We start from the raw sequence: 13,676 nt of genomic DNA on the forward strand, positions 1-13,676 counted from the left end.
TTTAGTTTTAATTCTGAAGAAAGAGGTACATTTCTTGTGGTTTGTTTTTTGTGTGGTTTGTTTTTTTTATTTTTTAGTTTTCGCATCAGGTTATGACCAGGTTTGTTTTCTGTTCTCCTGTCTTTTCAATACTGCACGAACGTCCAGAAACTACAGGGTTAAGTAAAAGCTGCAGGCGAGGAGGTCAGAGGTCAGAGGTTGGCTCCGTGGGGCCCCAGGAGGGCTTCCGAGAGCACCCTCTCAGGTGGACTCATGTCAAAGAAAAACAACAGGATCTGACAGAGGACAAAGACTGAAGAAATCACTTGATTCTCAGCTCTGATCATAGATATCGGTATGAAATCTGTGAATACTTTTTTTTTCCTTTAAAATATTTGAATTTACTTGAAATCTAAAGCCAGATTTTTTTCCTCCTTTTATTAAAAAAAAAAAAATCACGTCCCCCCTCCTTCTAAACACTTTAGCGACAGGCCAGTTCCGACTACAGCTCAATTTGTCTTTTCCACCAACTTGCAATCAATTCTTTTGCTCAACGACACAATCAAGTCCTCCCCATCAACTTGCCAAAAGGATTACAAATTAATGTGAAACTAAAGCATCTTCTGGCATAGCGGTCAGCCACGACCCGGCTGTTCCCAGGACCCGGCTGTCCCCTGTGCACTGGGCAACCTCAGGACGCGAGCCTGGTGCTCAAACGTCTGCAGTTAGCAATGCATTTCCTTGACCTTCCCGAGAGATTAATCGTCACTTTCTGCTAAGCAGATTATGTCATTATTATGCGCAACAGACAAACAGTAATTTCTAAGTGTTGAGACTGCCTTTGATTTTTCTTCCCCCCCCCTCCTTAAAAGGCATTTTAGGAAACATTCAACAGTGTCACTCGAAAGCTGATCAACAGAAATGCTTACAGTAATAATAAAAAGGAGAAGATGGCATGGCCCTGTGATCGCGGCGCGTCTGGGGTGGGGGGTAAAGAAACGGGTCAGGAACCGGATTCTTCAGAACGTAAGAGATGGGACGGCCTGCGGGCGGGCGGGGGGCGAGAACGGCGACCACTCCTGCCTTTCCAGCGGTTCCTCCTCGGCCCCTAGTGGCGGTCCAGTGTCGAGCTCTGTAGTAAATCTGTGGGGGTCTTGCTGGGGGGTCTGAAGGCCGTCTGGAAGCCTGGGGGCGGGGAGTGGAAGCTGGAGGGGTTTGAAGGTGGAGGGTAGGGGTTCCAACTGGCTCTGTGCAGCGGGATCTGTGTGCTGAAGGGGGCGCTGTGGTGCGTCTGGGAGGGGGCAGTGCTGGGGCCGTCCATCTCTGTGAGGGCCTGCAGGGATTTGAGCCAGTGTGGAGGATTGTCATCTTGGAGAGAGTCTAAACTGTTTCCTGAAGAAGCTGGAATACCTGGCGGGAAAGAGAAGAGGGACAGCTGTGAGCGGGCACAGGCCCAACGCGAGGTCACCGACACGTCCACGTCCACCACTCATGTCATCGGCAAAACACATCGGAAAGTGAGGCTGACCCTCCTTCCCTGCAGGACTTTCTCCATCCTGTGCTGGCCTCCACCACCACGTCCCAGACCCAGGCCTTCCTCCTCCACCAGAGCCAGGCCCCCCAAGGCACAGCTGCACACCCCCAGTCCCAGAGAGGGCATGGCGAAGTGGGTTCCCAGTTGGGTTGCTTCTCTACGGAGCCCCAGCTGACAGCCTTATAATAGAGAGCTTTATAAAAATGGAGTGGAGTCTATGTTCCCTTCGCAAGGAAGAGCTTGCGCTCTTGAGGCCTACGGATCACACCAGATGTGAACACCTTCCTGGACCACAAGAAGCTGCCAGGCCCCGGCCCCAGCGAGCAAGCGGAGAGAACCGAGGCCACAAGACCCCCGAGAGCAGGACCAGCCGCCCCGCGCTGGTGGCCTGGGGACCAGAAGCACACACGAGAGAGAGAGAGAAACAGAGAGAGAGAGAGAGAGAGAGAGTGAGCGAGTGAGAGAGAGACCGAGCGACCTCTGCCTTCCTTCAAGCTGTGCTTAGAATCACAATCGGGAAGTGAGTGGAGCTGAAGGAGCGAGAGAGTTACCTGTGATGATGGCTGGGTCTGTCCAGCTGCCAGGGCTGTCCCAACTCGGGCCGTCGCTGGTGGCAGGGCTGGACGGTGGTACACTGTGGTTGGCGTTGGAGGGGGAGGAGGAATGGGGCAGTCCACCAAAGTTGATGTTAATGTTGGGTAGAAGAGCCCTGAGCCCGTCCTGCCATTTCTTCACACTTAAACTCTCTACAGAACTGCTGTTGTCTGGGAGATTTACCAACAGGAAAATGAAAGATAAAAAAAAAAAAATAAGCTGACGTTAGAAACACACGCTGTTCTTTGGTGGATACTGGGAAGAGATTTACTCTTTCTTTACAGTGCATTTAAATGGGGTGTCCTAGCAAGATCAACTTGGTGAGGAATCTGATGCGAGCAGAGCCCCTGAAATGAGGGAGGATGAACCAGCTCAGAAATGGTGAGGGAGTGTCTGTTCTCCCCACTGGACCCCTGCCTTCGGAAGTCAACCATCCGTCCAAGATCACGCTTGATGGCCAGCTACACTGGCGGTCTCAGAGAGGGGCAAGGGCTGGGAGTTAGCTGGGGGGCTGAGTCACACCGTGAACAAAAAGCAAGCCTGCCGAGGCCAACAGAAGCACTGACATCTGACTCCCTTCCGTGGGGGGGGATGATCCGTTTATGGGGAATAAACATAAGTCAATTGAAAAACGAAAATAATTAAGTACTGATTATGAAACTGGCAACACATTTCAGAGGAGAGAAAAGCAGTAATGAACGGGTTTCTGATTTTGAAAAGAATATTTTTCCTTCGGTTACAAAAGCCAAAGAGGCAGAGGGTAAGAACCCTTTGAGATGGAATAAACTGCTCTATTCCAACAGTTCTAGAATCTCCCAAACATGACAAGACAGCAGCAATGTGAAAAGGCTTTTCATAAACTGTGATGACGCGAACTTGATGGCTACTGTCCAGAACCCACACAGTCCAGCTAACTGGTCAGAGGAAAGGGAACCAGCTCCGGAGAGGAATGGTTTGATTGAAAAACAGAGGTTTCAGCTAAATTACTAAGTGAGTTTACTAAATTAGTAAGCAGAGAAAGTGGCATCCGGTCCCACAGAAGGGATCAGCCGACAATGGTGCTACTGGTGAAGACACTCTGCTGGGGTCTGCACCTTCTGGGGAATTCAGAATTGCTTATTATGGAAGCTGTGACAGATCTATCAAATTAGATTTTGGTTCAAGCAAGTCAAAGTATGTAACCCTACTGACAAAATAAAAAACCAATCAAACCAACGAAGGTCATTTCTGAACTCTGTAAAATGATGAGAAAGTGCCCAGTATGACACACAGTAGACACCAGGGACTGTGCCAGGAAATTCTCCAAAGCTATTCCTGTTTCCAATCCATGTTCTGGGCCATAACAGAGCACAGGCTGGGGCCCGGGGCTGGGCTTCCCTCACAGAACCCAAGAGATGGGTACAGCACGAGGAAGAACCTGCATTTCACGGGAAGAGGCAGCTATCAAGAAATACAAGGCTCTAGAGCTTGTACAGTGAGGATTTGAACCCACACTCTGGATCTACTTTGCACAGACTACTCATTGATTTCTCAATGGGTTGAATGGCTAATGGGAAGTTCTACAAGCCTTGTGACTGAGAAGGTCAGAATATAAGAGCCGTGCGGTACCTGCCCACTGGCGTAACGGACAGAAGAGGAGTGCTGCAGATCAGGGAGTCACCCACGTCCCCGTCGCTCTTCCTGGCACCCCAATGGCATGAGGCATTGTCAAGATCTGCAGAGGAGAAAACCCCAGGGCTCCAGGAAGGTCTGGGGCTTGCAGTCAGCCTGCTACACAGGGCGTCTAAGGGTGGTTTTCAATCAGCCAGAAAGAAGTTCTACACGAGGAAAACTCCCAAGGATGGGAACAAACTCCCTGGATTCGACCGCCTGGGAAGATGCTGCAGATGTTCTTGATGCGCTGGTCAAGTCTGTGCCAGGCGCCACGCCTCTTTCCCTCACCCTGTGGCTCCCTCTGATGGCTGCCCTCTCCCTTTACTCTGCATTTCTCTAGGAAGAACTGGCTGAGGGGCCTCTTAATTTTGCATGAACAGAATACTATTTGTACTCTTAAGATTCCTTTGAAAATTCATTTTATAACAGGGTGGAAAGCAATCTGTCCCTCTGACTATAGGCTCACGGAATTGAGCAAGAGGCAACACTGGCCCAGGAAATTAACAAATGACACAGGATAAAGTGACTCTGCTGGCTCCCTAACCACAAGCTACCTTGGAAAATCATTTCACTCGTTTGCATCTCTTCTAACCCTGCAACACCGGAGAAGCCCTGTGCCTGGGCTGGTGTCTGCCGGCACAGGTGAGGGTTACAGCAGGCCAGGAAGGTGACGCGTCACAGAGCTCGGGGACAGCTTCAGCTTTCGGAGCAGGTATGCTGTACCCAACAGCTCAAGCCACAAACTGATTTAAAAAAAGGGACAAACTCAGTGTCGTCGAGGGGATTCCCACCGGGCAGGACAGAGGAAGGCCGCCTGGTAGGGTTTCCAAGGCTGTAGACTGGAACAAGTGCAGACTGCCTCTCCTTTCTCCCAGAGCGGCTGGCAAGCTGGAATCACCAACCTTTCAGCCAACTATCCATCCATGCGCCCCCAGGGCTTCTCCATGTAGCTCAGGAGGGGAAGCCTCGCTTTCTTCACCTGGCCTGCACTGATGGTGCAACAATACCAGGTGTTGGCACAGACAGGACAAGCCAGGCCGTCAGCTGAGCCTACCCCCACCACAGCCCACATGGCCGCACCTCCGTGCCCTCTGCCTGCGGACCCCGCTCCAGTGTGTACTGGCTCCCAGGGCTTCGGGAAGCTCCGTTCCTGGACACTCCCCGCTGGGTTCCTCATTCTTGCCACCACGCACCTTTTGGACAGAGCAGTTCTTTGCTGTGGGGGCTGGTCCCTGCTCTGCGGGACGGTTAACAGCATCGCGGTGGGGCTGTGACACTCACACCAGGCACGGCAGGTGTCCCCAGAGGGGCAAAAGCACCACCAGGTGACAAGCCCCAACACAACACACACAACACAAGCCACTCTGGTTCCCTGTCGGCACACAGCGATCCTACTTGTACTGGGGACAGGGGACACAGCGAGTGAAGCTTCACCGTCCATGCCCAGTAAAGGTTCTCATGGGGGAAGGAGGACACGGAGGGCTGACTCAGTACGCACACAGCCGCAGGTCCAGGGGAGAAGATGTGGGCTCCAGGCAGCTCCTCCAGCAGTTCCTGGTCATGCTTAGGCTCTCCACCCCACAGGAACCCACCTCCCTACGTAGAATACCACCCACTTTCCTCTCATCAATAAATGGAAAGGAACAGGGGGTGCGGGAGTTTGGCGGGTTGGCTGAAGCCCTCTACCACTGGATGAATGCCGAACAATGCCGGCGTCCACAAAGCGGTCAGTGCTGGGCAGACACTGAATGTCTCACTGGCGGAGATCCGGTGACATGTCCCCCTGAGGAGCTCGGGGACCACACCCAGCACACCTTCTCATAGGTCGGGGTAGCCTGCCTGATCCCCATGTCTGCTCATCCCAGTCCTGCTAACACAAGACAGATGGGGGCAAGGCCTTTAAAAGCTCCCCAAGAACGAGGCGAAAGGCCAAGAACAAGGACAGCCACGTAACCCACCAAGCTTTAAATCAGAAGTGGTGCAAACTCTAGTTCTTCAAGTCTTGACTTGGTAGTCTAATACACTAGAGAGGAACTGTCTATTTTATAAAGCTTGGTAATCAGTCAGAAGAATGAATTAAAATACAGAAACACAAACTGATTTTCGGTTCTAACCCACCTGCGGGCAGATGAGTGAGCTGCGAGTAGGAGTTTTACTTCCTGATGGAGAACTCAAAGGCACAATTCAAAGAACCTGACAAGGCCACACACCGCACTCACATTCCCTTTACCTGACAAAGCACACGTTTTGCTAGAGAAATTATGCCGAAAAGTCTGTCCGCTTGGTGATATCCTAACACTCTGACCGCACCAAGAAGTCGAGTAGTCACAGATGAAATAAGTTGGCAAATGTGGCTTCAGAAACAATGAAAATATACTGTGAGACGCAAATGCTGGGGACGCTGAGGGAGGTCTGGTGGCCTAGTGCTAAGAAGTTGTACTGCAATCCCAAAGACATGCAGTTCGAAGCCACCAGATGGGCAATCTCCTCCCACATGATTTACTACTGCCTCTGTAACCCCCCAGACGGTCCGCTAGGGGTTGGTTCTGACTCAATGGCACACAACAACAACAACAACAAAGATGCTGAGATACAAAGCAAAAGGACTCGCGCTGAGCTCTGAAGTGTGAGTGGCACAAAGGTGCTCAACCCAGGTCGGTGTCCTCAAGAAACTTATAGCCGCTGAGTGAAATATCTCGGTCACAAAAGGATAAATATTGCATAGGGCCACTGTTGTAAAACAAGACTGACATTGGGGTTGAGGGAAGAACAAGAAGGAGGGGAGGAATGATGTCTACTGCATTGAAACAGATGAGGGAGAGAGCTGTTTAAAAGGGATGTATGATTAGGTATTATTGTCATGACAGGAGTCCAAAATGAAGGCTGCACAGAGGAGTGGACTTGGGGGGACGGACTGCATAACAATGAAAGAGTTTTTCTTTTACTTTTCAAAGAGAGGAGTGAACTGGGGGGAGGGGTAGGCAGGGAGAAAAGTGAATGACTGGAAATCCTAAGTCTCTGTAAACTTTCATTAAAACTAAAAGTTAAATTAAAAAAAAGAAGCTTGTGGTTTAGATTGTGAACTTGTTTTCTCGCTCGCATGCCCTCTCACATACACGTACAGTGTCACACAAGCACGCACACGTGAAGGTCACTAACCACGGCTGCAGGGCTGCACGTGGATAATAAACATCCTACTGGTCACTGAAGAGGCCTGTGAGGGCACTGGTCGGCACGCGATGGGGGTGAGGGGCCAGGGTCATGGCAACACACTGGTCCAGGCGGCATGTTCATCAGCACCAGGTCCCTGTGGAGCTGAGAATCAGCTCTGGTGGAAACTGTAATACATCCACCCCACACCAGACTGGCTGACTCCTAGGAGCAGAGAGGCAGGCCAGTGCCTCTGCAATGACTCCACGTCAAGACCGGGTTCCTCTGTGATGGGAACTGACGCAATGCTCACGCAGGAGGAGAGAAGGAGCCAGGGAAGGACGAGCACAGAGAGGCCGGAGCAGGCCTGTCTCCCTTCTGTGCCCCTAGTTATCGGTGTCATACACAACGTTATGAACCAGAAACCTCCAGGGGGCCAGACATGGGCAAACCAGCTCCTTCCTGGAGCCCTCGCCGGAGACGAGGCAAAGGTTAATCTGGTTCATATCAAACCTTCAAGGAAAGAACACCTTTCCAACTAGATTCACAGGCCACTGGAGAGGATGCCAAAGGGGCCAGACAAACCATCTACTGGGTTCTGTGTAAACCTTCCCCTGAAAATCAGCCCTGCTGTGACAAGAGTGAGGGGCTGGAAGACCTAGGACCATGGCAGTGGGGGAAGAAACACTGAGGGGGTCACTGCAAACACCAAGTGCTGGTTCCCTCAGCCACCAGGGTCGTGTAGCACCTCTTAGAATTCTTGCCTTGACTTCACTCTGGCAAGCTCGTCTCATGGTCCCCTGATCAACGGGAACCCCACAGGCCTTATTTCATGACATTAGCTTGATGCAACCAAACCCACACATGCGCCAACTTCGTTAAGCTGTTTAGGGAAGGGACGGTGAGCTTGCAGATTCAGCCATGAGCTGCTGTTAGGGGAGACCGAGGCAGCTCTAACTCACAGGGACACTACATCTAACAGCCCGCAACCCTGCCCAGTCCTGGGCCTGCCTCACATCCCTCCGTCCCTGACTGCAGTACCTGGGCCTGGCAGGTCATTCAGAGTCCCAGCCACACCAACATTTCTGAAGGAGGTGAACCAGGCCTGCAGTGTGGAAACTAGCTCTCCCCAATCTGGACCCTTCTTCACCGTTCTCCGCACTGGTGCCCTCCCTGACAGGCTCCTGAAGATGTACTTCTAAAACCCAGTTCCCACCGGGGTTCCTCCAGCACTGGCTGCCGTACGCCCTGAGTCAGAACCGACTTATAGCTGACCCCTCAGTGGGTTTTAGAGGCTGTTGTAAATCACACGGGACAGGACTGTCCATCTTTCTTTCATGGAGCAACTGCTCGACTCAAACCACATGCCTTGGGGTTGGAGGTGCAGCTCGTTCCTCTCTGGCCACCAGACCTCTAACGGTGCCACTTCTTTCCAAATTCTCAGCATTGTCAGGGCTCTGACACCGCCTGGTCTCAGTCACAGCACGCTTCCCCATGCACCCATTCTGTCCTGCCAGACACAACTTCCTATCAGTTTCAGGATGGTGTCCAAATCCATCACAAGGACTTCAAGTATACCGAAACCTCCTCAAACCTCCCTAGGCAACGCAATCAGCATGAATTAGGTTTTTATCGGATGTTAAACCAACTTTAAAGAGACAGACCACACAGACCGTGAGAGCAAGCCTTCTGCGTGTTATATTTCACAGCAATCACAAAGGCCGGGCCAATTTAGTAAGAAGAGTATGACTTCCTTTGGACAGTTAGCTGATGGGAAATAGTCTTCTACTTAAATAGACTATTTTAATAAATTTTAAAAAAGTAGTCTTTAGCAGAAAAAATATTCTTCTACTTAAATGTCAACGTAAACAGAGCTGACATTTGAATTTCTAGGATTAGGCCGACTATGAAGCAGAGGGAGACTCCCGAACAGATTCACTCACACACACCGAATCTGAGACTTAACAGCATTAAGGTCAGAAGCCGAGTTTGAAATGAAAAGATGTTAAGAGCTCAGATGAGAGTGACTGGGTGAATGGAAAAACTTGTACAAAGTGATTATAAAAATGCTCAAAATCCATCCCTAATAGCAGAAGGAAGGAAGATGTGATCGCGAGGAAATCGGCGAGGTTCTGAGCTCCAGGACCTGGGCTTTGTGGGCACTGGCCCTCCCGCTCGCTGCCCATCTCCAGTGCCGTTCCGAGTTCCTCCACTGAGTCATGGAATCCTGCAAACGTGTCAGTCTCTTCTCTCCCATCGAGAACGAACGTATGACGTGGCAATGGGAATGCCGGTCTGACTCCCACGAGTCTGACATCCTCTGTGGCATCTCCTGTACTTACTGCAGTGTTTCTGGATGATGCAAATGGTTAAGTGCCCAGCTGCTAAGTGAAAGGCTGGCAGTTCAAGTCCGAGACACACCTCAGAACAAAGCCGTGCCATCCACTGCTGGAAGCTCAGTCCGTGGAAGCCCTGGGTGCACAGCTGTACTGTTGCACGCATGGGGGTGTGGCGGGGGTGTCATGATGAAAAGGAATTCTACAGCAACCAGGTTCACTTTGGGTTTATTATCATTTTCTCTGCTGTACTTTTCTACCAGCTACTGAAAGGTCTGCAAGGGGTGGGTGGACATGACCTCGAGCATGCAATGTGGTGTGTTAGGATGCTTCAGGTGACTCAGGACACCTGCTGACCTGGCAGTCCAACCAGCAGAGTGACTTCCACTGAAAGTCACAATGCCACCAACATGTCTCTCTCCTTAAAGGGAGGAGGAGTTAGGTTCTGAGGCCCAAAGAGTTCTTTTTCTATAAACAGAGGGAAATGTACCAGAGGTGGATGCGATGCTTTCAACAGTGCTTCAGATGTCCAAGCATAAGCAAATCCATTTTTTAAGTCCAATGCCTCAAAAACATTTAGATAAAGGTGGCTTTTTAAAAACAGACATTAACATATTACGTGGACACAGTCACACAGTGACCCAGAGGGTAGAGTCTACCCACTTTTCTATTCTCAACACCATTACTCACTCACAGAAACTTTGTGAACTCCACTGGTCTCATACAGCCATTCAAGGAGCTGAGAAGTAGCTTTATTTTACAAACAAGATGGTCTAGTAGGTTCCAGAAGTTTGAAGGCTGTGCCCAAATTTACAGTCACGTGTCCAAGGCAGTAATGAAATCCAGTCCCACAAACGAGGCTCTGGTGCTGTGGGGGTCTCAGGGGATAAAGGAGGCAGGGGTGGCAGGTGCATTTGCAGCACTGCAGTATGTGATGAGAAGGGTTCCCCAGTATGGGTGAAGGCCTCTGGTGAAAGAGGAGGAAGTGACTGTCGTTGTACATGTGGAATGTGAAGAGACTGATCAGAGGAGGTAAAGCTGGATCAGAGAGGGAAAGGGTTTCCCCCTCAGAACAGAGGCAGGAACGCTTGAAAACCAGTCAGATGGGCTTTCCACACCTAATTCACCCTTCTAGAAAGGTCCTACGAGGCTCTAGAATCTGCATGGGGAGATATGAATCATCGGAGAAGCAGGTAACAACACCTGGATGAGTGAAGGCTTCAGGAGGGATATGAGTACAGTAAACACTGAAAGCAGAATTTAAGAAGGAAAAAGGGGCGGGGAATCAAACTACAGAAAGACAAATGGGAAAAAAGCCACAAACGTTGTCAGGTGCTGCGTTGTAGTGATCCTGTGTAAGACAGAATGAAACACTGGTCACCTATCGTCCTCACAAGCACGCTGTGCTTGGTGCACTGGGTCAGTTCACCTCATGGAGGCGCTCTCTCTCCCTTTAGCTAACCTTCAATTTTACCAAACATGGTTTTCTTCTCCAGGGACTGGTCGCATGTCTACAGCGGGCGAGATGCAGTCCTGCCACACTTGCTCGCAGAGGCTACTCCAGCTGTGTGTCACCCGGGACAGACTGCACATCCTTCTGGCAGGCCACGGCAATGCGCATTGTTCACCAATACCGTAATTCAAAGGCTTCAATCCATCAGTCTTTCTTACGTATTGTCCAGCTCTGGCATGTATAAGGAAAATGAAAATTGACATGACTCGTCTTCCTTCTCCAAGTCTCAGTTCTTTGCTTATTGAACCGTTTAAAGAGTCTCTGGCAGCACGCTGCCCAATGCAATGCATTATTTGATTTCTTGACGGTTGCTGCCTAAGCGATAAATGTGGGCTCAAGAATAAAGAAAGCTTTGACAGTTACCAATTGTTTTTTCCATTTATCACGATGCAGCTTATTGATCCAGCTGTGAGGATTTTTGTTTTCTTGATGTTGAAGGATAATTCATACTGAAGGCTGGAGTTTTTTATATTCTTTACGAAATGCTCCAATCCTCTTTAAACTTGCAGCAAAAGAGTGTGTCATCTGCATTGCATACACTATTGATGAGTCTCCTTCCAATCCTGATGCCATGTCATAAAATGCAGCTTCTTGAATTATTTACTCAGCATATAGATTGAATAGAGAAAGGATACAGCCCTGATACATTCCTTCTCTGATTTTAAGCCACCCATGCAGTTTTCCCTTGTCCTGTCTTCTGCTGGATCACCTTTTTTGGGAGAAATGCCTATATTCTGTTGGATTACCAGTTCAGAAATGGCCTCGAATATTTCTTGTACAGATGGCTGACCACAGAGCTCTTTTTGCAATTTCTTGGTGTTTCTAGCATTGTATCCATTTATTGAAAGAGCTGAGCTGGTATTTCATTAATTTCTGCAGCTTTTCACCAATGCCTTCAAGGCAACTCTAACTTCTTCCTTCAATACCACAGAATCTTGGTCAAATGCTACCTCTTGAAATGGCTGAGTGCCAACCGATCTTTTTAGTACCATTAACTATGTATTCTTACCTTCTTTTTAGGCTTCCTGCACAACCTGGTATTCTGCCTGAAAATTTCAATACTGCAACTCAACCAACTCATTGTTGCCAAGTTGTTTTACATCATTATTTCTTCTGTCTGCTTTCTCTATGCTTCAGTTCCCTGGGTGTCTTCTGACATCCATTTTGGTCTCTTCTTTCCTGTCATTTTCAATGGCCTTTGTAATTTCTTTGTACATGTCCCTCATATGATGTCACAACTCATCTGGCCTTTAATCACTGGCGTTTGTTCAGAGCATCTAAACTATTCTCTGAGATTGTCTCTGCCTTCAAATGATATATGCTTACAGTTGTACTGTGTGTCTCTGAGACTTGTTTTAATTTTCTTCAGCTTCAACTTGAACTTGCCACATGAGCAAATGAAGAAAGGTCTGTTTCACAGTCGTCCCAAAACTGTATTCTGACTGAGCATCTCCATAGCATAATTAAGATTTCTATGCATTCCATCTGGCGAGGCCACATCATGTGTCTAACTACCAATGAATTAGACCTAAGTCTTACAAAATTTTGCAACTTTTTGTATCACTTCTATACTAAGGGCATATTTTCCAAACACCAGGCCTTATTTGTTTCCAACTTTCGCATTCCAGTAACTGATGATAATCAATGCCTTTGGAGTGCATGTTTAATCCATTTCAGACTACTGAAGCTGGTAAAAGACCTCCGACTTCTTTCTTAGTGCTTGGTATCTAACTGTGCGTAACATCTGTGTTAACTGGCCATCTTCAGAGGCACGTAGGTATCAATCTACTGCTGACAGTGTAACAAGTGTATCAAGATGATATTGAAATAAGGTTCTGTTTTTTTAAAAAAATTTATTTTATATTGGTTTATACAAAGTTCATATACACTGTATGAAATATGCTTTTTTCTTTTTTAAAATCTTTTTAAATTATTATTAATTTTAATAGACATTTACAGAGGTTTTGGATTTCTATTCATTCATTGCCGCACTTTTCTCCCTGCCTACCCCTTATGCTTTTTGATGATGACTGCACCACAATTTCTCTTCAATACCTCATTCCCAGCACAGTAGAGGGTAAGTGTCTGATTCTGAATGGCCAGTATGATACATACTATATACAGAGTAAGGCAATGGAAAGTTAAAACCTAAAGGGAAAAAAAAATATCAATCTGCCGAGACATGGAGGGTGTCACCACAGTAATACCTGTGAGGTCTTGTTCCACGAGAAGAAAATTCATCTGAGATTTCCCTGGAAAATCTCTCCTTCCCACAGTAAAGAAAACAAGTCACAGGCAAACTCACTGCTAATTGTGTAGTGGGTTAAGCCCCGGGCTGCTAAGCAAAAGGCTGGTGGTTCGAACCTACCAGCAGCTCCACAGAGCAAGAGTCGGCTGGCTGCTTCTGTAAAGACTGGCCGCCTCTGAAGTCCCAGAGGGGCAGCTCTACTCTGTTCTGCAGGGTTGCTAGGAGCCACCATGATGAAAGAAAACAAGTAAAGGGATTTTTACCCTGGGCTTCACGCTGACCTAAAAGAATCGGTTGGCCACAGTGAAAACAGAAATCGCTGGAAGGACATCACTAGATTTCTGGGGGCCAGTGCTGAGTTGGGGGCCAGCCGGTGTCCTGGCTGAAGTCTGCAGTGATCACAGTGCATGAAACATGCATTTTCATGTCTGTTCTTTGGCAGTCAGGGAGCCCCTCCCTGGAAGGACCCAGACACCAGTGCCTCTGTAGATGGTCAAGGATGACCGAACCTCAGGAGGTATTCTACGCTTCCCAGGTCAACAGCCTTGAAAATGTGTTCCCAGATTTGTAAAGAAACTTGCTTTCAGGGAATAGCTAAGAAGGAGGGGGTCAGTGGCCCCATGGTGACAGGGAAGTGATTCTTACTCTAGAGAAGATGCTAGAACGTGA

At 48.7% G+C, this 13,676-nt stretch overlaps 1 protein-coding gene across 1 annotated transcript in view; it reads right to left on the reverse strand.

The window, feature by feature from the left end:
• Positions 1-656: 656 nt before the first annotated feature.
• The window catches only part of CNOT4 (CCR4-NOT transcription complex, subunit 4), a 147,995-nt gene continuing 134,975 nt past the window's right edge, over positions 657-13,676 (reverse strand). Inside the window, exons 11-12 of the mRNA XM_006887144.1 lie at positions 2,065-2,277; positions 657-1,389 (exon numbers count right to left, since the gene is read on the reverse strand). Coding sequence (XP_006887206.1) covers positions 1,088-1,389; positions 2,065-2,277 — 515 coding nt within the window. The 3' untranslated portion in view covers positions 657-1,087. The remainder of the gene's footprint in view (positions 1,390-2,064; positions 2,278-13,676) is intronic.

Source organism: Elephantulus edwardii, unplaced genomic scaffold (assembly GCF_000299155.1).
Source record: "Elephantulus edwardii isolate Elephantulus edwardi_28Jun2011 unplaced genomic scaffold, EleEdw1.0 scaffold00055, whole genome shotgun sequence".
Lineage (NCBI taxonomy): Eukaryota > Metazoa > Chordata > Mammalia > Macroscelidea > Macroscelididae > Elephantulus > Elephantulus edwardii.